The sequence below is a fragment of the Procambarus clarkii genome, chromosome 26 (genome assembly GCF_040958095.1).
Source record: "Procambarus clarkii isolate CNS0578487 chromosome 26, FALCON_Pclarkii_2.0, whole genome shotgun sequence".
Lineage (NCBI taxonomy): Eukaryota > Metazoa > Arthropoda > Malacostraca > Decapoda > Cambaridae > Procambarus > Procambarus clarkii.
This window is the reverse complement of record NC_091175.1, coordinates 7,504,586-7,527,219: the sequence shown is the minus strand read 5'-3', so window position 1 is coordinate 7,527,219 and position 22,634 is coordinate 7,504,586. Positions and strand designations below refer to the sequence as shown.

Below are 22,634 nucleotides of genomic sequence, written 5' to 3'. Positions count from 1 at the left end.
TAGAAAGAATTTTTTCAGTGTCAGAGTAGTTAGTAAATGGAATGCATTAGGCAGTGATGTGGTGGAGGCTGACTCCATACACAGTTTCAAATGTAGATATGATAGAGCCCAGTAGGCTCAGGAACCTGTACACCAGTTGATTGACAGTTGAGAGGCGGGACTAAAGAGACAAAGCTCAACCCCCGCAAGCACAACTATGCGAGTACAACTAGGCGAGTACTGTGTCAAGGGGGCTAACTATGGGATACTAAAAGTTTCTCGTCTCACAGGAAGATCAGGTAAATTCAGGTAAACACAGGGCATGTGATCAGTACACCGGGGCACTGGTAAACTTGCCTGGGTACTTGAGAAGCGGGATCTTTCTTCCGAGGGGCTCAATTATAAGGGAGTAATGTGAGTTTTTTCTATTGTGTTTTACCCCTATTAAAGTGGACCCACGTTATAATTCAGAGGGAGGCGTGGAGCGGCGGTGTTGGGTGGGTCGCCTGCTGGCTGACAAGCCGCTGGCCCTGCTGGAGTGAATGTGTAAACACCACCACTCTCACCCCCCGACCTCCCCCGTGAATCCTCCTCGGTCACACCTCCTACTCTCAGCCTACGCTCTCACTCTCTTACACTCACACTCAGTCTCGTTCTCACACACTCTCCACGCCCCGTCTCACATTCCCCCAACTCACCGCAGTGTCTCCCAATATCACACTCACTATGCTCCCTCAGCGCCCCACGTTACCCCTCCAAACACCATTCACTACGCCCCTCATGCAGGGTTTATAATGCCAATCAATCTCCGGGTATCAACCTCTGGCTTCACCAGCCGGCAGTGGTCCGGGGCCGTCGCCCCCAGCAGCTACCGGGGGACTGCTCCACATACAGAATTGTCCCCCCTCAGTTTGCGCTCTCTCTGGTGAAGATGGTCTCAGCGAGGGGGGACAAATACATTTTCTAAATTTTTACTTATTTTACTGATAGCACAGGCCGTCCGTAGGGCATTGTTATATTTACTTGTGTGCTATTTATAGGGTGGAATATGACCATTTTGTAGGGGCTGAAGACTTTCTTTGAGTCCTTATTTTGATCTCTGCACGAGAAAGTCAGAGGTTAATATATGAGAATGAGAAGAAAAACAGAGGAATAATTTCGATGAAGAGAGAAAACGATGTAACAGTTTCAACGCAGACTCAAACCAGGTCACATCAAAAGGCAAGAAGCAGTAAAGGAATGGGTGATAAAACGGATGATAAAGAAGAACATACATGTAGAACAAGGAAGAAATGCGCAGGAACTCTAAAAAAAAATAGGTTCCAGGTCTTCACAAGAGAGCAAGGTTCAGTGTGTGAACTAAGTGGAGAGTATCAAACCAAGCGTAACCGGAGGACGTTGAAATTACCAGAGACAATGAAAGGAGCCATCTCTTGGATGGCTCCTTGCCAGAAGCAAGGAGCCTAAGGAAGACAATATTTGAAACTCCCCGTGGATACAGTCACGGAGGATGACAAAGGGCAGAGCCTGGTGGAGCTCCACCGGTGACACTCCGTCACTGCTCTCTTTACTGTGGGCTCTGTACTCACTTTCCCTCGTGATGATGTCAGCGCTTAACCCCTGTATACACCAGCCCCAGAACACAGGGACCTCGCAGCATCTCTGAGGACTCACTAGGCTATCTTCTGTCCCCAGAGAGCGGGGGGTAGAGCGGCAGGTGTCTACTTCGGACACCTGGTTATCCAACCAGGTCATCGGGGTTCTCACCTGGACGAAAGCAATGGTATCGTGAAGCTCACGATACCATTTGTTTATAAGTTTACAAGTTACAACATTTTCAGCACTTCCTCTGCGAGTGCTATTAACTCGATGATGGTAACACTGGGCTGTTATGTTCACTTTGGGTATGATGACTATAGTTCTTCCCTAGTGCAATGTGGAGGACTCATCATGATGCCCGTCTCCTTTTCATTACATTTAAATGATCTGAACTTGATTTTAATTTTCCAGTTTTTTCCAAAAATGTTGTTTTATCAAGTTGAAAAAATTCTTTAGAATATGATGTTGCTTTCCTCGTAGCTCCTCAGATCCTGTGAGTTGGGTGGCCGGGGCCAAAGAAGAGCTGTTATGAGTGAGAGAGTGAGAGAGTGAGAGAGTGAGAGAGTGAGAGAGAGAGAGAGAGAGAGAGAGAGAGAGAGAGAGAGAGAGAGAGAGAGAGAGAGAGAGAGAGAGAGATCCGTCCGAAGAAGCAAGTCTCCGGCTTCAGAGAAATGGCCAACATCATCTTCCTATTATCTCCTGCCCGGCGAGGCAGAGTCGCTATCATCAGTCTGTCTTCGCGAGTCATCTCCTCCTGTGATCCTGCCCATGTAGCGTCCTGTCAAAACCTTGGAAAATAAATAACTTTGACGAAGGATTTTTTGACTGGATTTTTCTCTCGAGCAAGATGAGTCCTCATAGGAACCAGAGACTCACTCACGACGTCTGGGGCAAGGTGTGAGTAAGTGATCCTTTAGGAGCAGCAGTATTCACGAAGAAGACTCATCTGTTGCAAAACTTCCTCCCTGCCCCACAGCAACACAGGTGAAGCAACACAGGGACAAGAGATATATACGTTACAATAGACTTTGCAATGGTGTCAGAGCTAAGAGGGCTATGAGGACAGATCCACTGAACTAGATCTCATAACCCCAAAAGACAAAATAAAGAAGTGGGACATGACCACAGCATAAAGGATACTAAGAAAAAAAAAGACAAGGTGGACATGAACAGCTTTTTTAATATGTGAGAAAGTAGGATGGATGGACATAAGTGGAAGCTGAAACAGTAAATATGTCGAGGAAATGTAAGGACATAATCTTACGTCCCTGTACGGGTGGTCAACAGGTGGAACGTACCGAAAGAAGTTGTGGAAGCCGCCTCCATCCATAACTTTCAGGCCAGATTCGTACAAGAATTCATGTAGCAGAATAGTCAAGTTGTAAGGCAACAGGACTAGTGAGCGGGGCATAGCCAGTCACACCTCACTTCCCTGCTTTAACTGATAGGTAAGTACACAAAGGCAAGTACACCCCACCTCACGTCTTCCCTCACCCCCTCCCCTACACCCCTTCCCTATAACCCAACACCCCCTCCAACACCTCCACAACACCCCCCTACACCCCACCACACCCCCCCTACACCCCAACACATGTGTCTTGAAGACAAGGCGTAAAAATGTCTCCTCACCATTCTTCAAGATATCGACTGAGGTAAAAAAAACCTCCCTTAGATATGACCGGAATGTAATTACTGCCTCCTGGTGCCTCCTGAGGGGGGCACTGCTGCCTCTCCTCACCTCCCTCACTCACTCACTCACTCCCTCACTCCCTCCCTCACCCAACCTTCTCTCTCCAACACAATGCTATCTTCAACAATGTGCCGACTTCCATTGCTCTCACCAACAACCTGATGTTTCCTACACTATGTTGTCTCCAACACAATGTTGTCTCCAACACAATGTTGTCTCCAACACTACGCTGTCTCCAACAACTTGCTCTCTCCAAGTTCTTCTGGTCTTCTTCCGGTGAAATATTGGGGGATTAAGGGATTTATCGCAGGTATTGGACGAGTGTTTTGTGGTGTGTGTGTGTGTGTGTTTGTGTATGTGTACTCATCTATTTTTGCCTGAAGTATCGAGTATTTAGCTCTTGGACCCCGCCTTTCGAGCGGGGGTCCAAGACCTCAAGGTTTCGACCTCAAGCAGTGTAAAGGAGCAGTGAAGAGGTCCCTCACGTGTCTGTGGGATCGGTGGTGAAGCATCACTTGTGTTTGATGGGACCTTCACTGTGTAGCAGTTTGGGAGGACAGCAGAAGAGCCTTCTTGACTATTTTGGAGACCAACACAACACTATGCTGTCTCCAACACAATGCCGTCTCCAACACAATGCTGCCTCCAACACTGCCTCCAACGACATACAAGGTAGTGAGCCTCTAGGAGCAGAACAGAGGTTCATGGTGGTTACACACAATGTATAAGAGAAGTGCTTAATTGCTTATTGGCATGTAAGGCGCAGTGTAAGGTGAGAGATTTATTTATTTATACACGAAGGTACATTGGGATTGTGAGGATACATAGCATAGTGATTACATTCTTGTAAAGCCACTAGTACGAGCAGCGTTTCGGGCAGCATTTCTTTTGTGTTGGGGAATATTTATGCAGACGTTTCTGGCATTTCAGCCATAGGCTGAGTTTTACATACTTTGAGGGCTGAGTGTATAATGTTGTTGGGACAATCTTTCGACCTCACTTAGGGAGTAGTAAGTGGTAAGCCAAGAGTTGAGCAGCCACTTGATATGGACGCTTGGTAAAGCCGGGATATGATATTGGGTTGCTACCAGGCTGTAGCAGCTTAGAATGTTGTATGTTAATATTTCATCTTTGTTCATTAAATGTGTATTGTTAGCTGGTTTTTGCTCTTGTCTTAATGAGGCTTCCCAGAAAGCAGGAGAAAAAGGATCACAGCTGTGGACAGGGTGGCAGAGAATACTAATCCGTAAAAGGGGAATTTAGATCATTCCAAACAAGGAGAGAGTGGGGAGTCACGGCGGCTCAAGTAGGGTGTGTACATAGGACAAAGAGGCCAGTGTTGGAGCCGCACCCCTAGATATGCGATGCTGAACCCCTCTCCAAGATCAAGAGGCGTACAGGGTGATCTCCTGAGAAAACTTCAAGCGCTCCAGAGTTCATTGCTGGTCGACCGAGGGGTAGCGGGAGAGTGGCTGCCGAGGTCGGTTGTCTGTTCCGGCAGGGAGTGGTTGGGGGGATGTTGTACACCTGTAACAGTCTGGTGCAGCAACCAGAGCTCTCTTTGGAGGTTTAAGTTCCATTAGCCTCAGGTCAGAACAACGGTTTAAGGAGGTTGAAAGGAGTTTTTTTGGAGGTTTAAGTTCCATAACCCCCTCAGGTCAGAACAGGAGGTGGAGCACCAATGTCTAAGGTAAACCATACAGGTGGAGCACAAATGTCTAAGGTAAACTGCACGGGGGAAGATGGGTAGAACACCAAGGTAAACTTTCTTCCTCCCCAGCGCTCCCCCCTTGCTCCTTCCCCTCGCCCCTCTCCTCGATCCTATTCTCCCTCTTGCTTCTTTCATCTTCCCCTCTCATTCCAATTTCAATTCCTAATACCAATTTCCGCCATATACGTCCTTCCCCTTCTTGTCTCTCCCCTCCCATTTCTTTCCCCCCTCACTCCCAGCTCCCCCCTCCCCCACTCCACTCCACGTTAAGCTCCTGGCCCCCAGCCCTGGCCCCTACCTTCAAGGGACCCAGTCGAGGACCTAAGCCGCCCCCACACACGCAATCAGTCCCAAAAACTCGTAATTAAAAAGGGAAGATTACCCGCCGCGGATCTTACTTAAAACCTTCCACGGAAATTAAACTCGACCATTTTTCCGTTTTAATTAAAAAAAAGTGCCACTTGGCTCCTTTCTGCCGCTGAAAAATAGAAATAAACGAGTTTTTAATCGCATGTTCTTGTGGGCGGCGCTGTGGAGAGGTTATATAAGTGGTCTGCCGAGATGCTGGGGGAGGGTGAAGTGGTCTGCTGAGACGCTGGGGAGGGTGAAGTTGTCTGCTGTGTAGTTGGGGAGAAGGAATGTCAAAGCTGGGAATGAATAAAAAGTACAGACACCAGCAAGAAGACTGGTACCAGAGCTAAGAGGTTTAAGCTACGAGAATAGGCTACAGAATGTCGTTTGAACGTCAGAAGAGTTAAATTGGTACACAGGAGGAAGAGCACAGCTAGTCGGAGGGGCATTAAGACCTGTAATACATCTCAGTTGCCTTAGATACTCTTAGGTATAAGTACCAGCACCGTCCCTACCACAACCACCACTACCACCATCTGAGGTCGCCACCACCACCACCTGGAGTCGTCACCACCATCTGAGGTCACCACCACCACCACCTGGAGTCGTCACCACCATCTGAGGTTGTCACCACCACCACCTGGAGTCGTCACCACCATCTGAGGTCACCACCACCACCACCTGGAGTCGTCACCACCATCTGAGGTTGTCACCACCACCACCTGGAGTCGTCACCACCATCTGAGGTTGTCACCACCACCACCTGGAGTCGTCACCACCATCTGAGGTTGTCACCACCACCACCTGGAGTCGTCACCACCATCTGAGGTCGTCACCACCACCACCTGGGGTCGTCACCACACACCAACAACGACCCCCTCCCCCAGCAGCAGCCTGGCGAGCGGGGAGGCAGATGATGGTGTACAAAGTTGGCACTTGTCCGGAGAAATATTGGAGGAGCAGGCAGGACTTACGGCACCATTATGGTGCCAATACAGGCACGACTCCCGCCAGCTGGTGCCAGCTTTCATCGGGGTATAAACCTCGCCATCTGGCACCCTCAACTTCAGCCGGAGCGGCTCAACCAATTAGCCTTTCTCAAAGGCTTGACTAACTTAGATCCTTCAGTAACATTAACAAGAGACTGAAACAGGACCTCGGGCAGGATTGCTAAACAATGATTCCAACAACACCGGTTTTCTCCAATTGTGAATCACGGAAAATAAACTGTTTACAATAGAACTGCTGCTTGGACGGTCTGATGCGCACAGCGTCTCAAGCCGTTTCAAGTGTTTCAAGTTTCAAGGCGACGGTGGTTTGTCTCGTTACCAAGGCTGCCAGGGCCCTTAACGGCACCCTTAATACCACGTGATCCAAGGACACGGACTCTAATTTTATCCCTCTTGTTCATTAGTTGGTAGCCAGTGAGTCTTTAATTAGGCGCGCGAATGTACGCGAGTTTCTCCGGCTTCTTGCAGATATTTAGTGTTGAGGGTGTGTGGTGGGGTGTGGTGGGGGTGTGTGGTGGGGTGGGATGTGTGGTGTGGTGGGGATGTGTGGGGTGGGGATGTGTGTGGTGGGGTGGGTGTGTGTGTGGTGTGTGTGTGTGTGGGGGGGATGTGTGGGGTGGGGATGTGTGGGGTGGGTGTGTGTGGTGTGGTGGGGTGGGTGTGTGTGTGTGTGTGTGTGGTGGGATGTGTGGTGTAGTGGGGATGTGTGTGGTGGGGATGTGTGGGGTGGGTGTGTGTGGTGTGGTGGGGTGGGTGTGTGTGGTGTGGTGGGGTGGGGGTGTGTGTGGGGTGTGTGTGGTAGGTGTGTGTGTGGTGGGGTGTGTGTGGTGTGGTGTGTGGGGTGTGTGTGTGGTGGGATGTGTGGTGTGGTGGGGATGTGTGTGGTTGGGATGTGTGGGGTGGGTGTGTGTGGTGTGGTGGGGTGGGGGTGTGTGTGGGGTGTGTGTGTGTGGTGGGTGTGTGTGTGGTGGGGTGTGTGTGGGTGGTGTGTGTGTGTGTGGTGGGGTGTGTGTGGGTGGTGTGTGTGTGTGTGGTGGGGTGTGTGTGGTGTGTGTGTGTGGGGTGGGGGTGTGTGTGTGTGGTGGGGGTGTGTGTGTGGTGGGGATGTGTGTGGTGTGTGTGTGTGGGGTGTGTGTGTGTGTGTGGGGTGTGTGTGTGTGTGTGGGGTGTGTGTGTGTGTGTGGGGTGTGTGTGTGTGTGTGGGGTGTGTGTGTGTGTGTGTGTGTGTGTGTGTGTGTGTGTGTGTGTGTGTTGGGTGTGGGTGTGGTGGGGATGTGTGTGTAGTGGGGTGTGTGTGTGTGTGGTGGGGATGTGTGTGGTGTGTGTGTGCTCACCTAATTGTGCTTGCGGGGGTTGAGCTCTGGCTCTTTGGTCCCGCCTCTCAACTGTCAATCAACTGTTACTAACTACTACTATTACTACTATTTTTTTCACACCACACACACACACACACACACACACACACACACACACACACACACACACACACCAGGAAGCAGCCCGTGACAGCTGACTAACTCCCAGGTACCTATTTATTGCTAGGTAACAGGGGCATAGGGTGAAAGAAACTCTGCCCAATGTTTCTCGCCGGCGCCCGGGATCGAACCCGGGACCACAGGATCACATGTCCAGCGTGCTGTCCTCTCGGCCCCTTGTGTGTGTATGTTAGGAAGAAATATATGTAGTAGACATAATAGATGAGTGATAAAGTGGTCAGAATGGCGGGGGTCCAAGAGCTAATAGCTCGATTCTGCAGATACAAGTAGTAGATACTCGCCATGTCTACCCACCTTTTTTCCTGACCGTCCTCTTATCCACTTACCCTCTAATTCACTCTACACCAACCTTCATCAACTCTGCCGTCTACGATCAACCATTCGATCAACTCAGCCAAGCCATCTCAGGACTCTAGCAATTGATCAACTTTCACACTCCACATCTCTCCTTGATAGTCATTTCTTACTCTATGTACAAGTATCCTAAGTGCACAAAGACAGCCTGTTGTAGAGAGGACTGGAGGCCGTCCTTATGCACCTTGGATCACCTTCTAGTGTGGCGATAAGAGCCAGAGGCGAAGACCGGCGAGTCTTACTCCACTCGCCCACAAATATTCGGTCAACTTTAAGGGCAGGTGTCCAATCGTGGCTCGGCTTGCCAACAGGAACTGTCCAACAGGGAAGATATAGGTTCGTGAACCCGCAACAGAGCCACAGGGTTTATACCTACAGCAGTCGAACTCTCAAATCCAGGGGTCGCATCCCAGTGCTTTACCCTGGGGCTGTCCCACCTTCTACTGGTCGGCACTCACTTGCCCCTTCACAGTAGGGGAGAGAGAGAGATTGCTGGAATAGAAAGAATACACAGCACACGGCACGCATCAGACTCGATGAAGCACCTGAACTATTAGAACCATCGCAAAGCTCTCAAACTGTACTCTCTCATCAGAGGAGACGAGAGAGAGAGAGAGAGAGAGAGAGAGAGAGAGAGAGAGAGAGAGAGAGAGAGAGAGAGAGAGAGAGAGAGAGAGAGAGAGAGAGAGAGAGAGAGAGAGAGAGAGAGAAGGATCACATAATACATACATGGGAGATACTGGAGGGCCAGCTCACAGGTATACACAGTGGAATAACAACATACTGGGACAAACAACATGGTAGGCAGAACAGAGCCACTGAAGATTAGAGGAGCCATAGGTATAATGGTGGAACACAATATGAACATCAGAGGTCAACGACTGTTCAATATCATCCCAGCAAACATAAGAAATATTGCCGGAATAAATATTTTCATAAAAAAAATTAAAAATACAAAATTGACAGCTTCCTGCAAGTGTTGAACCAATTAGATTGTAGTGGATATACTAATGTAGTTGGCCTGCGGGCTGCTCCAAGCAACAGCCTGGTGGACCAAGCTCTCACAAGTCGAGCCTGGCCTCGGGCCGGGCTTGGGGAGTACAAGAACTCCCAGAACTCAACCCCCCGGAACTGTTCGTGTTGTGTGTCATTGTATTCCCCCAGACATGTTGTAGGCCATAAAATGCAGTTATTCTTCGGAGGGTGAGAGAGAGGCTGGTGGGGCTGACATTACCTTCATGTTGACGAGCTGAGGGAGCACTGTGAGGGTGTACTGTGAGGGTGTGAGGGTAAAAACCCCGCTACCCCACAGGCCGCCCCTCCCAAACTCCACAGGGATAGTCCCCAACCACCCAATATAACATTTCTTCACCACCGTAGTCAACCCCCTGGCCTCATGACCAACCCCCTGGCCTCATGACCAACCCCCCGGCCTCAAGTGCCTGAGAAAATAGGCCTACAGGTTCCAGAAGAGGCGATGGGAGGTCAGCATCGCTGAGACACACCCAACAGCCTGCTGGAACATAACCGAAGCCACTGCAGTTACAAATATGAGTGCCACTGAGATTTAACGACACCTGGCCTGTACGACCCGTTGGGTCTGAAGCCAGCCTTAACCCACTGAATGTACCGAGTCATTTCCCTCTGCTCAGTTCTAATGCTGGTGCCGTCACGCTCAGTCAGCCTCAAGGCACTGTGGGGGTCCTAGCAAGCACCCAGCGCCTCGTGTTCTGTTAAGCCAATTCGACCATCTTTTTCAACCTCTTCTCGTTTCTCCCCTTAAACGCGTAGTAAGTGCTTGGTTTGCACTGTTGATCCTGTTGCAGAGTAGTCTACGCCACTGACATACAACTGAGCGACTCGAGATAAACACGGTTCTATGTTTGATGACTATGTTGCCTCATGGCTGGAGACGACAGCTGCCTCATGGGCTCATGAGATGAGTCTATCCGTGGGAGGGTTCTGGCCTGACCCCCGGCAAGGTAAACATTGTCTTAATTAATGAAAGGTGATACTGGGTTACGGTAAGCAAAGACTTTACTCCTCTGCTTCCCTTCCCTGCTTCCCTTCCCTTGCTGCCCCTCCCCTGCTGCCCCTCCCCTGCTGACAGGTGCTGGGAGTCGGGAAACGAGCAACTTTATCACCATATTGATACTGGAAAGATCAATAATTTAACCCAAAATCGTACACAAAATTACATTTAAACATGGCATACACTGACCTTAATGGCACCGAGCACCGTCATTTGTTTTAAACACTAAGATTAAAGTCACACCAGTATTAACCCCATTGTAATAATTAGAGTATTAATAATCACTGCATGCCCTCTCTCCTCTAAAAGAAAAAAAACATATTTTGATTTAGTGATCCACGTAACTTGTTCCCAAAACCGGTTTTGAGTATAACACGTCCTCAACCTGTTCTTTGGGTCAGTACCCTGTGTAACCACCTCAGGAGAGGTTGTTTTAAGGCATCTGTTATGGCCACTATGGGCCAGTAACCGGGTTCTTGATGGTATAACCTCTTTTGCGATATCCGACCCCAAGTCGGTAGTAAACTTTCATGAAACTGGCTGTATCAAGCAGTAGTGCAATGAATAAACAAGGGGGGGGGATAAATAAAATAAATAAATGCATAAATAATATTGGTTCATAATCGCTCTCTAGATACTCACTGGCAGAGGGCTTCAGCAACACACTGACAGGGGGTCTCAAACATACACAGGGGTAGCGGACACCCTGGAAGAAGCCTCTAACAGTTTGTTAGCAACACTTCACAAATAGACACATTACTGTCTTCCTTAACTGTTAGAAACCAATCCCGGGTACGTCGATCTTCAATAACACCGTATATCAGCAGGTAACACACAGCTTGGATCGACGGCGGCTTACTTAGCCTTCTCGCAGGACCAAGCTAAGAGTTCGTGGACTGCCTAAGGGAAACCTGGCTCCTCAGCTCAATTGCTTCCATATGTCATCTCTGTGGACATAAACATATCATTAATTAGATGGACAGTACACTGGGTGACCCTGGGATAACACTCGTCCACTGGGGGGGTTGACATTGTGACGTGTAGCCACAACCTAGATGGCGCTGATCGGGATACGCAACCCACCAGAGGTCAGCCACATCGACCTCGATCCTCTTCGGACTGGGGGAGGAAACTGGAGCCATTCACCGCTGCCCCGCCACTACCAACAGATGGCGTTGTCTACATGTCGTCCAATACTAGGGGGAGTTGAAGTGCAGACCCATAGATGGCGTTGACATTGCCACGCCACACTCCGACGATGGTGTCGATATAAGCTAGTGCTGTGTGGTCCATATTCCATGGTAATGATATCTGAATCTATACATCTATACATCCCGTTATGCTGTAATGGCATCAGAGCCTTTATCCGGTCGAGTAGTAATGGTACCAGAGCCTATACTCGACCATGACTCGGTCAAGTAGTCATGTTATCATAATCTAATACCAAACTCCACACTCCACATCCTCACCTAATACAAAACAAAAAACAAAAACATCAGAACAGATAATTTTCGAACAAATCTATTGAGCTGGAAACTTTCAAAGACTCACATCAATTGTTTATATATATATATATATATATATATATATATATATATATATATATATATATATATATATATATACATATATAAATATATATATATATATATATATATATATATATATATATATATATATATATATATATATATATATATATATATATATATATATATATATATAAAAGCTTTAGAAGCTTTTTAGAAGCGTTTTAGAAGCTAAATACGCGGAATTTCAATAGAACCCCCCCCCCCCATTGGAAGAGTTTGGTGGCGGTATAGCATTAGGGGTGGACGCTGGGGGTCCGGGGTTATTAAGAGGGTACACGACTCTCCACTCAATCCCCAAGTCCCCCTCCAACCCCCCCCCCCCCCGCAAAAAAAAACTTAACTCTTTTTCCCTATTTATTTTTCATTCAACTTTTCCCTTTCATCCCCATTTGCGTCAGTGAATCATAGCAATGCTGGAGAATTAGGCAATTTTACGACATAGAGATTTGCAAGAGGGAAAGGGGAGGGAATTATTAGGGGGGGGGGGAAAGCGCCATGCCATTACGACTATATATAGCACTTGGATAAGGGGTCAGGATAAGGATTTGGGATGGGACGCGGGTGGGGAGTGGGGGATGGAATGGTGCCCAACCGTTTTGACGTTCGGGGGGGTGGGGGGGGTCCTGACCTCTTCAAAGTGTTATATAGTTGCAGTGGCTTAGTGCTTTCTCCTGATAATTATCCTACCTCACTTCACATCGTAAGGATATAACAACATATATTTTGATATGTTCATTATGAACATTGCTGTAATATGGCAACATGTTCACCAAGAACATGCTGTAATATGGCAACATGTTCACCAAGAACATGCTGTAATATGGCAACATGTTCACCTAGAACATGCTGTAATATGGCAACATGTTCACCTAGAACATGCTGTAATATGGCAACATGTTCACCAAGAACATGCTGTAATATGGCAACATGTTCACCAAGAACATGCTGTAATATGGCAACATGTTCACCAAGAACATGCTGTAATATGGCAACATGTTCACCTAGAACATGCTGTAATATGACAACATGTTCATTATGAACATGCTGTAATATGGCAACATGTTCACCAAGAACATGCTGTAATATGGCAACATGTTCACCAAGAACATGCTGTAATATGGCAACATGTTCACCAAGAACATGCTGTAATATGGCAACATGTTCACCAAGAACATGCTGTAATATGGCAACATGTTCACCAAGAACATGCTGTAATATGGCAACATGTTCACCAAGAACATGCTGTAATATGGCAACATGTTCACCAAGAACATGCTGTAATATGGCAACATGTTCACCAAGAACATGCTGTAATATGGCAACATGTTCACCAAGAACATGCTGTAATATGGCAACATGTTCACCAAGAACATGCTGTAATATGGCAACATGTTCACCAAGAACATGCTGTAATATGGCAACATGTTCACCAAGAACATGCTGTAATATGGCAACATGTTCACCAAGAACATGCTGTAATATGGCAACATGTTCACCAAGAACATGCTGTAATATGGCAACATGTTCATTATGAACACTGCTGTAATATAGGAGAACGTGAGCTCAACACAGCTTGTTGTTGATCCATATTGTGCCACGGTGAGCCCTGCCTACCTGGCTCTGGGTGCTGGGACCGTCACTTGGGACTCCCGGCCAATGTCCCCACACAGCTTGGGACTGCCAGCCAGTGTCCCCACACAGCTTGGGACTTCCAGCCAGTGTCCTCACAGCTTGGGACTTCCAGCCAGTGTCCCTACACAGCTTGGGACTCCCAGCCAGTGTCCCCACACAGCTTGGGACTCCCAGCCAGTGTCCCCACACAGCTTGGGACTCCCAGCCAGTGTCCCCACACAGCTTGGGACTTCCAGCCAGTGTCCTCACAGCTTGGGACTTCCAGCCAGTGTCCCTACACAGCTTGGGACTCCCAGCCAGTGTCCCCACACAGCTTGGGACTCCCAGCCAGTGTCCCCACACAGCTTGGGACTCCCAGCCAGTGTCCCCCACACAGCTTGGGACTCCCAGCCAATGTCTCCCACACAGCTTGGGACTCCCAGCCAGTGTCCCCACACAGCTTGGGACTCCCAGCCAGTGTCCCCACAGCTTGGGACTCCCAGCCAGTGTCCCCACACAGCTTGGGACTCCCAGCCAGTGTCCCCACACAGCTTGGGACTCCCAGCCAGTGTCCCCACACAGCTTGGGACTTCCAGCCAGTGTCCTCACAGCTTGGGACTTCCAGCCAGTGTCCCTACACAGCTTGGGACTCCCAGCCAGTGTCCCCACACAGCTTGGGACTCCCAGCCAGTGTCCCCACACAGCTTGGGACTCCCAGCCAGTGTCCCCCACACAGCTTGGGACTCCCAGCCAATGTCTCCCACACAGCTTGGGACTCCCAGCCAGTGTCCCCACACAGCTTGGGACTCCCAGCCAGTGTCCCCACACAGCTTGGGACTCCCAGCCAGTGTCCCCACAGCTTGGGACTCCCAGCCAGTGTCCCCACACAGCTTGGGACTCCCAGCCAGTGTCACCCACACAACTTGTTGATGGTCCAATTAATGGATCGAATAGTCGTCGTGTCTCCCTTTCCTGATGCGAGGTCTGACCATCATACACTCAGCCACGTTACTGGTGCGAGGCACTCAGGCCAGATGACTATATAGACGGTGTGTGGTGGTGTAGGTAAAGGGTGTGTGGTGGAGAGGCACGGTTGTGGTGGAGGGACAAGGTTGTGGTGGAGGGGCAAGGTTGTGGTGGAGGGGCAAGGTTGTGGTGGAGGGACAAGGTTGTGGTGGAGGGGCAAGGTTGTGGTGGAGGGACAAGGTTGTGGTGGAGGGACAAGGTTGTGGTGGAGGGACAAGGTTGTGGTGGAGGGACAAGGTTGTGGTGGAGGGACAAGGTTGTGGTGGAGGGGCAAGGTTGTGGTGGAGGGGCAAGGTTGTGGTGGAGGGGCAAGGTTGTGGTGGAGAGGTAAGGTTGTGGTGGAGGGACAAGGTTGTGGTGGAAGGACAAGGTTGTGGTGGAGGGGCAAGGTTGTGGTGGAGAGGTAAGGTTGTGGTGTGGTGGAGCGGCGGAGGGCCGGGTCGACGAGCCACACTCCTGTACGCCTTGGCGGCAGATGTTTACACGCGTCCTCAGATCTAATTCCAAAAGGAGGATGTCTAACCGGAAAAAAATGACACCTGATTGGCGCAAAGTGAGACGAGAACAAGGTCATTAGGGAGGCATGTTGTGAGGGCAGGCGTGGCGGGTCCTTGAGGGGTGTAAACACCAGCCCTTAGGTCTGGCTGGCTGGTGCAGTGTGCAATGGTGCAGAGGCAGTAATGTCTTCAGGAAGTTCCCTCATCATTGTGCACTGGAGGCGTGGGGGGGGGGGGCAGAGGGGTTAGGGGTAGTGGCAGGTGGGGGTAGAGGTGGCGGAGAGGTGTGTGTTGTGAGGGGGGGGGATAGGGGGGCGAGAAAGGGGTGTTAGTGGAAGAGAAGTCAGAACCGGAATATCTGCGAACATGAATCAGAGCATCGTGTAAAGAAACTGTCAGGTATCACCCTAACATGGAAAAGGGGGGGAGAAGATGGAAGAAGACGACGTACAATAAGAATAAATAAATGATTAGCTCCTTCAAAAAATGTCCACGGGAAAAAGGTGGTGTCGGAGAGCTTCGTAGCGCGGATTGACAGAGAGAGCGCGACCAATACCTCACACGCGCGGAAGAATTTAATAGTGAGATTCCCGGAGGCTGTGATCGATGCTGGGTGATGATGATGAGCCGAGAACAGGGTGGAGAAGGCGGGTATCTGGGCGCTCTAGCAGCGCGACAAACAAAAAGGTGGAGATTTATATACCCATCTTGCTTCCGGGGATCAAAGTCCTTATACTTCCTGGTCTATCACCGGACCTCCTGATTGGTCGCTTAAAGCAAGGCCCGGGGGCCGCTGGGAGCCCAAACTCTCACCAAACAGTATAATTTCTGTAGTCTACGAACTATGACATCCCAATCATTTAATTGCAGGAACACAGCTTCAAGCTAACAATTAACCATATTTATTAACGCGGTAAATTTACGGCACCTCACAGTCCGTTATGTCCCACCTGTGCTCACACTCAAGCGGGAACACAGAGTGAACATATAAGCAATCAAGTGGCAACAGCTACTTTAATCTCTCACGGGGGAGGGGGGGGGGGGACTCTTCTCGTCATTATATAAAAAGGAAAGTATACAAGTTATTTTGCCTCACTGAAATAACCGGACTCCGGATAACAGGACGACCGGTTTCAGCAGGGGAAAAGTGCTCAAATAATCTATATGAATAAAAATGTGAATGTTCGTTTGTTTAAATAGTTAATCACCGAAAGTTCTTCATCGATTGTTTTGAAATTTTTACACAACGTTCCATTCACACCCGAGCAAGTTTTTATATAAATAATATATATATATATGTCACGTCTGTGACGGAAAAAAACATTTTTTTTTAAACTGTGTTTTTCATGTTTTCGTGTGAGGGGAAATCTTCGAAATCTCTTTACCGATTGTTTCGAAATTTTGACACAACGTTGCATTTGAGTAGGTGCGTGTTTTTATATACCTACTATATAGATGCCACACCTGTGACAGGTAAAAACGTTTTTTTTTTAAACAGCGCCATCTGTTGCACATAATAGCAACACACACTATATTTAATGTTACGATTCCATTTGAATATTTCCAATTGCATTGATAAATTTAATTTAGATTTAATTATTTTGTGTGACATTGCATTGGAATTGAGCTGTGTTGTTTACCCATACTGTTCATTTTGTGAGTATAGTTTATTTTTTTATTTTTTTTATTTTTTTCATTTCGTTTTTCAACTGTTCTACTTATTTTTCAGTGATGGGAACATCAGATCATTTGATGTTCCCATTTTTCTGGAGCAGCGGCTCCACCACTGGCAGCTTCTCCACCACGAGCAGCTGCTCCACCACAGGCAGCTGCTCCACCTCGAGCAGCTTCTCCACCACTGGCAGCTGCTCCACCACTGGCAGCTGCTCCACCACTGGCAGCTGCTCCACCACAGGCAGCTGCTCCACCACTGGCAGCTGCTCCACCACAGGCAGCTGCTCCACCACTGGCAGCTGCTCCACCACAGGCAGCTGCTCCACCACTGGCAGCTGCTCCACCACTGGCAGCTGCTCCACCACAGGCAGCTGCTCCACCACTGGCAGCTGCTCCACCACAGGCAGCTGCTCCACCACAGGCAGCTGCTCCACCACTGGCAGCTGCTCCACCACAGGCAGCTGCTCCACCACTGGCAGCTGCTCCAGTCACTTCTAAGGCTACAAAGCGTGTCCCGGACTGCAGATGGTGACTTAGACTCCCAGTTCACGTTTACAGAGAGGACGGTCGGCAGCCACTATAATAGCCATTGATTAACTCAATCATTCAGCACGAGACTTTCAGATAACATTCAGCACGAGACTTTCAGACAACATTCAACACGAGACTTTCAGACAACATTCAACACGAGACTTTCAGACAACATTCAACACGAGACTTTCAGACAACATTCAACACGAGACTTTCAGACAACATTCAACACGAGACTTTCAGACAACATTCAACACGAGACTTTCAGACAACATTCAACACGAGACTTTTAGACAACATTCAGCACGAGACTTTCAGACAACATTCAACACGAGACTTTCAGACAACATTCAGCACGAGACTTTCAGACAACATTCAGCACGAGACTTTCAGACAACATTCAGCACGAGATTTAAAAGACACGGTACCAAATTAGTTTCACGAATCTTAAAGGATTTCTCAAAGTCATTCCTAATCATAACAGGAAGGAAGGAAGCTATCAGGGGGGGGGGGGAGCGCCAAGCCATTACGACTCTATAGCACTTGGAAAGGGGTCAGGATAAGGATTTGGGATGGGACGGGGGGGGGGGGAGGAATGGTGCCCAACCACTGGGACGGTCGGGGATTGAACGCTGACCTGCATGAACCGATACCGTCGCTCTACCGTCCACCCGAAGTGTTCTCAATACTTCTTTAGTAATTTCAATTTTCAAGCTCTCCCCCTCCCCCTGCCTCTCTTCCTCTTTCGAAGCTCTCTCTCTCTCTCTCTCTCTCCCATTTCTCTTCCTCCTGTCTCCTATCCTTCAGGGAACTAGTGTAGTACCTCCCGCTCCCGCCCGCGCGCGCCTACCACCTCACACTGTAGGCCGGACAAAGGAGGCCTAAGTTGATACGGCCTATTTTACAGGCCTATAGTAGTACCTGGAACACCCCTCCAATATCACATTCCATGATCAACTAACTTGTTGGCAGAGCAACGCCTTGATACGGTCACTACCGGGACACCTTACAGTGAAACCCTCTACAGTGCAGGGAGGCGGTGGAGGCGTGGGTGGTGCAGACACTGGTGGCAGCCGCTCACTGATCTACACAGCCAAACACCAGCCAATTGCCTCCATGAGCTCTCACCTGATAGCAAGCGCCGCCACGACCTATTAATTTGCATATTAACGATAATCTGGTTAATATCCAACTTCTAGCAAACGCTGAGTGATATAGTTCCTAATTATGGCATGATATTGATAATATATGTTGTATAGTTTATACATAGTTTCAGGGTATATATAAATATATACCCTGAAACACCCCCAGTTATATTATATATATGGCCAGAAAGGTCTTATGATGAGCCACATAGCTAGCCACACCCAGGTGAGGCTGGCTAAGGGACTCAACACCGCTGAGTGCACACACGGGTGTGGAGCTTGCAGCCTTAAGTCTCTGAAGGAATTTATCGACTTATTGCAAGAGGTCGCAGGCATCGGGTGTGAGATCTTCCCGGGATGCTGAGTCGCTGCTCACCAACCTGGATGAGATTATTGGAATGATGCTGCACGAAAGAGACACCTTTCCTGACTTGTATAAACTAGAACCTATCACAGGTACAACCTAGATAGGTTGTACCATAATTGGTACAAACTATCATGCTCAGGACCAAGCCAAAATACCCAGCTCACACCTCATCTACTGCTCCATCTAACATCAACTTGGGGTAACACCTTCACTTCACCTCATCCTACTAGAATAATATGCTCTGCAGCTTCAGCTATTACGGGGCTATTCATGCCCATGCCACCTCTTGGGTGGCTTAATCTTAATCAATCAATCAGCTAACACAGATCCATTTTCCCTTTTGCATCAGAAGATAATGAGAGCGGCAACAAAATGCGTCATCAATCAGGCCAAATTGTAAAGCCATATCCACATAAAGACACAGTATATATATATTTTATACGATAATAAGGCGGTGGCGATTTTCAACTATGATATGTTCGGAAGGTGTGTAAGGTTGGGGGTGTGGGGGGTGAGAGGGGGTGTGTCAACGCCCACACACACCCCCACCCACCCCAACACCCACGCCCCTACATCTCCTCCAGCCTCACTAAAGTCTTGCCCTGCCTCATTCTTCCCGCCCTCCTCCTGCGTCCTCTTCTCTCAATGTTTCTCTCACCTGCACCTCCTCTCCTTCCTTCCCCTTTCCAGTTCTTTGCGAAAGTATTCTCCTCCGCGCCTCCCATCGCCGCCACGACATCAGTTAAGAATCCGCAGACACTTCGCTGGCTCCTTGCTCTGTGTCCCTCGCAAACTTGGACATTTTTAAGGCATCTGGGCGGGCTGGAGAGGGCTGGTGAGGGCTGGCGGTGGCTCGAACCCTTTTTGCTGCTACTGTCGGACAGGCTGTAGGGCCATTAGAAGCCCGACAGGCTTCTAATGACCCTACAAACCTGTTTCTTAGACACACCCAGGTCTCCAAACTTTCCCTGGGTCAACTAATGACCTTCCACAGGATACACGCCCTTAACAGTTACCTAATTCCCGGGTATCTATTTCCCGCTAGGTGGACAGAGGTATCAGGTGTAAGAAAAGAGGCGTCCAACCATTTCTGTCGCGTCCAGGAATATGGAATCTAGGACTCTCGATTGTGAGTGGAAGACGTGGACCACTGCGATACAGAGCCTGCTGGAGAAGGTACTGGGGGGCCTGGTACCAGACACAGCCGGGTCGGCAGGCAGTACCAGAGGTACCGGGGAGCCCTATACCTCCCGCCTGAGTCTCCAGGCTCTGGTAGGAAGCTCTGGTGGGAGGCTCTGGTGGAAGGCTCTGGTGGAAGGCTCTGGTGGGAGGCTCTGGTGGAAGGCTCTGGTGGAAGGCTCTGGTGGGAGGTTCTGGTGGAAGGCTCTGGTAGGAGGCTCTGGTGGAAGGTTCTGGTGGAAGGCTCTGGTGGAAGGCTCTGGTGGAAGGCTCTGGTAGGAGGCTCTGGTAGGAGGCTCTGGTGGAAGGCTCTGGTAGGAGGCTCTGGTGGGAGGCTCTGGAGGAAGGCTCTGGTAGGAGGCTCTGGTGGGAGGCTCTGGTGGAAGGTTCTGGTAGGAGGCTCTGGTGGAAGGCTCTGGTGGGAGTATATTCGAAAATCAGCTTAATTATAAAGCGATTAGATGGCATGCGAGCGGACTTTGTGGGAGCCGGTGTTGAAAACCCTCTATTATGCTCAATATAACAATATGCACATTTTAAACAATATCATTATCTCTATTATGACCATATTTAATAATATTATTATTATTATTATTATTATTATTATTATTGTAATATAACATTTTCTCGTATTTTTTATCTCTGAAGCAAAAGTTATTCTCTATCTACAGAGCTCCACAGTTACCCACAGAGCCCTCAAGTTAGTCACACAGCCCCAGTTACCCTATAGACCCCCCATTTACCCATAGATTCCCAAGTCACCAATAGATCCCCCCCCCTCAGTTACTCATAGAGTCTCGTTACCCATAGAGCAACTCCAATTGCCCACACTGTCCTCTAGTTTCCCATAGAGCTCTCTTAAGTTTACCAGTGAATCCTGGCGACAACTTCGTGACCACAATCCCAAAAGAGCTTATACCTCTCAATCAAATTAACAATTATATTCATAACTGCTTGAATAATTACATGTGGGTGAGGTTACATATTAATTACAGTGCAATAATTACACAAGAGATAAAACTAACAGCATAGCGCGTTAGGCATTATCGTTAGATGCTGCACAGTTTAGATTTAGATACAGAAGTTATATTTCTCTGTGATTTATACAAGTCATATACAGGTGTTGGTGGAGTGAACAGGTGTTATAGAGTCATAGAACGTACTTAAGAGCTTACAGTTAGAGCTGTGAGACTGATATATTGGCAAAACATACAGTGTATAACATTCGGATGATGAGAAGATAGTGTGAGAGATTGTTAACATGATTGCTAATAGGATTGTTAATATGATTGCTAATAGGATTGTTAATATGATTGTTAATATGACTTCCAATCATGACTTCTATGATTAGAAGTCAGTTATGTGGCCTGGTGTGGATGTTAGATGTCTTGACTTGAACATCACCCCATTTCCTCCTGCTTCTTCCCTCCCCTCCTACTTTCTTCCCCCCATGCCGTCACCTATCTGCCCCATGTACCGTACCTTCTCCCCCATATTGTGTTCTTCCTGTTGATTTAGACCTGTGCCCTGCTATTGACCTCTAATTGACACCCATCGCACACTGCAGCTTCGACACAAGCCAGAATCATGCAATCATTTCTCTTGATTGCTCCGGCAATGGCGTCGACGTTTGAGCCATTTAGGGAGGTGAGAACATAACCATTTGTTTCAGTGAACTGACGCCCCCCGTCCTAGGGAGGAGGGGGGGGGGGCGTGGTCTTGCTTCTCACAGCGTGCTGCCATTGGCTGACACGACACAGCCGGAGAGGCAGGGGTTACGACGTCTCACAGGGAAGGTCTGACGGCTCACAGGGAAGGTCTAACGTCTCAAGAAGGTCTGACGTCTCAAGCAGGAAGGTCTGAATATATTCATTTGCCTGTCTAAGTATACTAGATCTTATAAATTATAAATAATATTTCGAAAGTAATTCCAGAAATCGAATTACTGTGCAAACTTATATGATGTCAACTTCCTAAGTTGTCGTCAATCTATATAATGTCATAGAATATAAATAGATCGGATTAATTGCTGCGAATGTCATATTAATGGCATGTCAAATTGCCATCAACCAGGCCGGGATTCATAACGCACACTCTTACGAAACCTGTGCATTTCTCCTCAATCATTGTGGCTGTGTTTACATTCATTAAACAGGTGATGAGCTCCGAAGCACTACGAGGTTGTTTATAGCAATAATAAGCTTAGCTTGTGAAGCTTCGAACCACGTAAACAGTATAATTAGCCGCCGTGATGGAGGAAAGATGTACAGGTTTCGTAGGAGTTTGTGTAGATGCTCGGCGACTCCTGGTCCAGGGCTCAGTGCCTAGTACCTGCTTCTATGAAAGAATTAACACATTAAATAGAACAGAAGGGGTAACTATGGGCTGTTATATACAAAATATATTTCCTAATGGAGGGCAGTCGCTGGGGCCGGCGGACCCGGAGAGGCAGCGACGCCCCTTAAGCTCAAGAAGTGAAGGTGAGTTCTCTCCGGTGGGAGGCCTGTAGGTTATACTCCCAGACACCCGCACCTGTGTACACCATGCTGCCTCAGGGCCAGGTCCTTGGAGAGAGTATAACGCCTCTGGTCACAGACGAGGTGTACCTGGGGACGACACAGTGTACCTGGGGGACGCTACAGTGTACCTGGAGGACGCTACAGTGTACCTGGGGGACGCTACAGTGTACCTGGGGGACGCTACAGTGTACCTGGAGGACGCTACAGTGTACCTGGAGGACGCTACAGTGTACCTGGAGGACGCTACAGTGTACCTGGGGACGCTACAGTG

At 48.6% G+C, this 22,634-nt stretch overlaps 1 protein-coding gene across 1 annotated transcript; it reads right to left on the bottom strand.

The window, feature by feature from the left end:
* Positions 1 to 12,549: 12,549 nt before the first annotated feature.
* Positions 12,550 to 21,107, bottom strand: LOC138368703 (uncharacterized). The gene is made up of 3 exons (XM_069331425.1): positions 21,008 to 21,107; positions 19,913 to 20,259; positions 12,550 to 13,320 (listed from the first exon to the last, which is right to left on the bottom strand). The coding sequence occupies exons 1-3, from the start codon at positions 21,105 to 21,107 to the stop codon at positions 12,550 to 12,552; spliced, it is 1,218 nt and encodes a 405-aa protein (XP_069187526.1).
* Between the last annotated feature and the right edge of the window lie 1,527 nt (positions 21,108 to 22,634).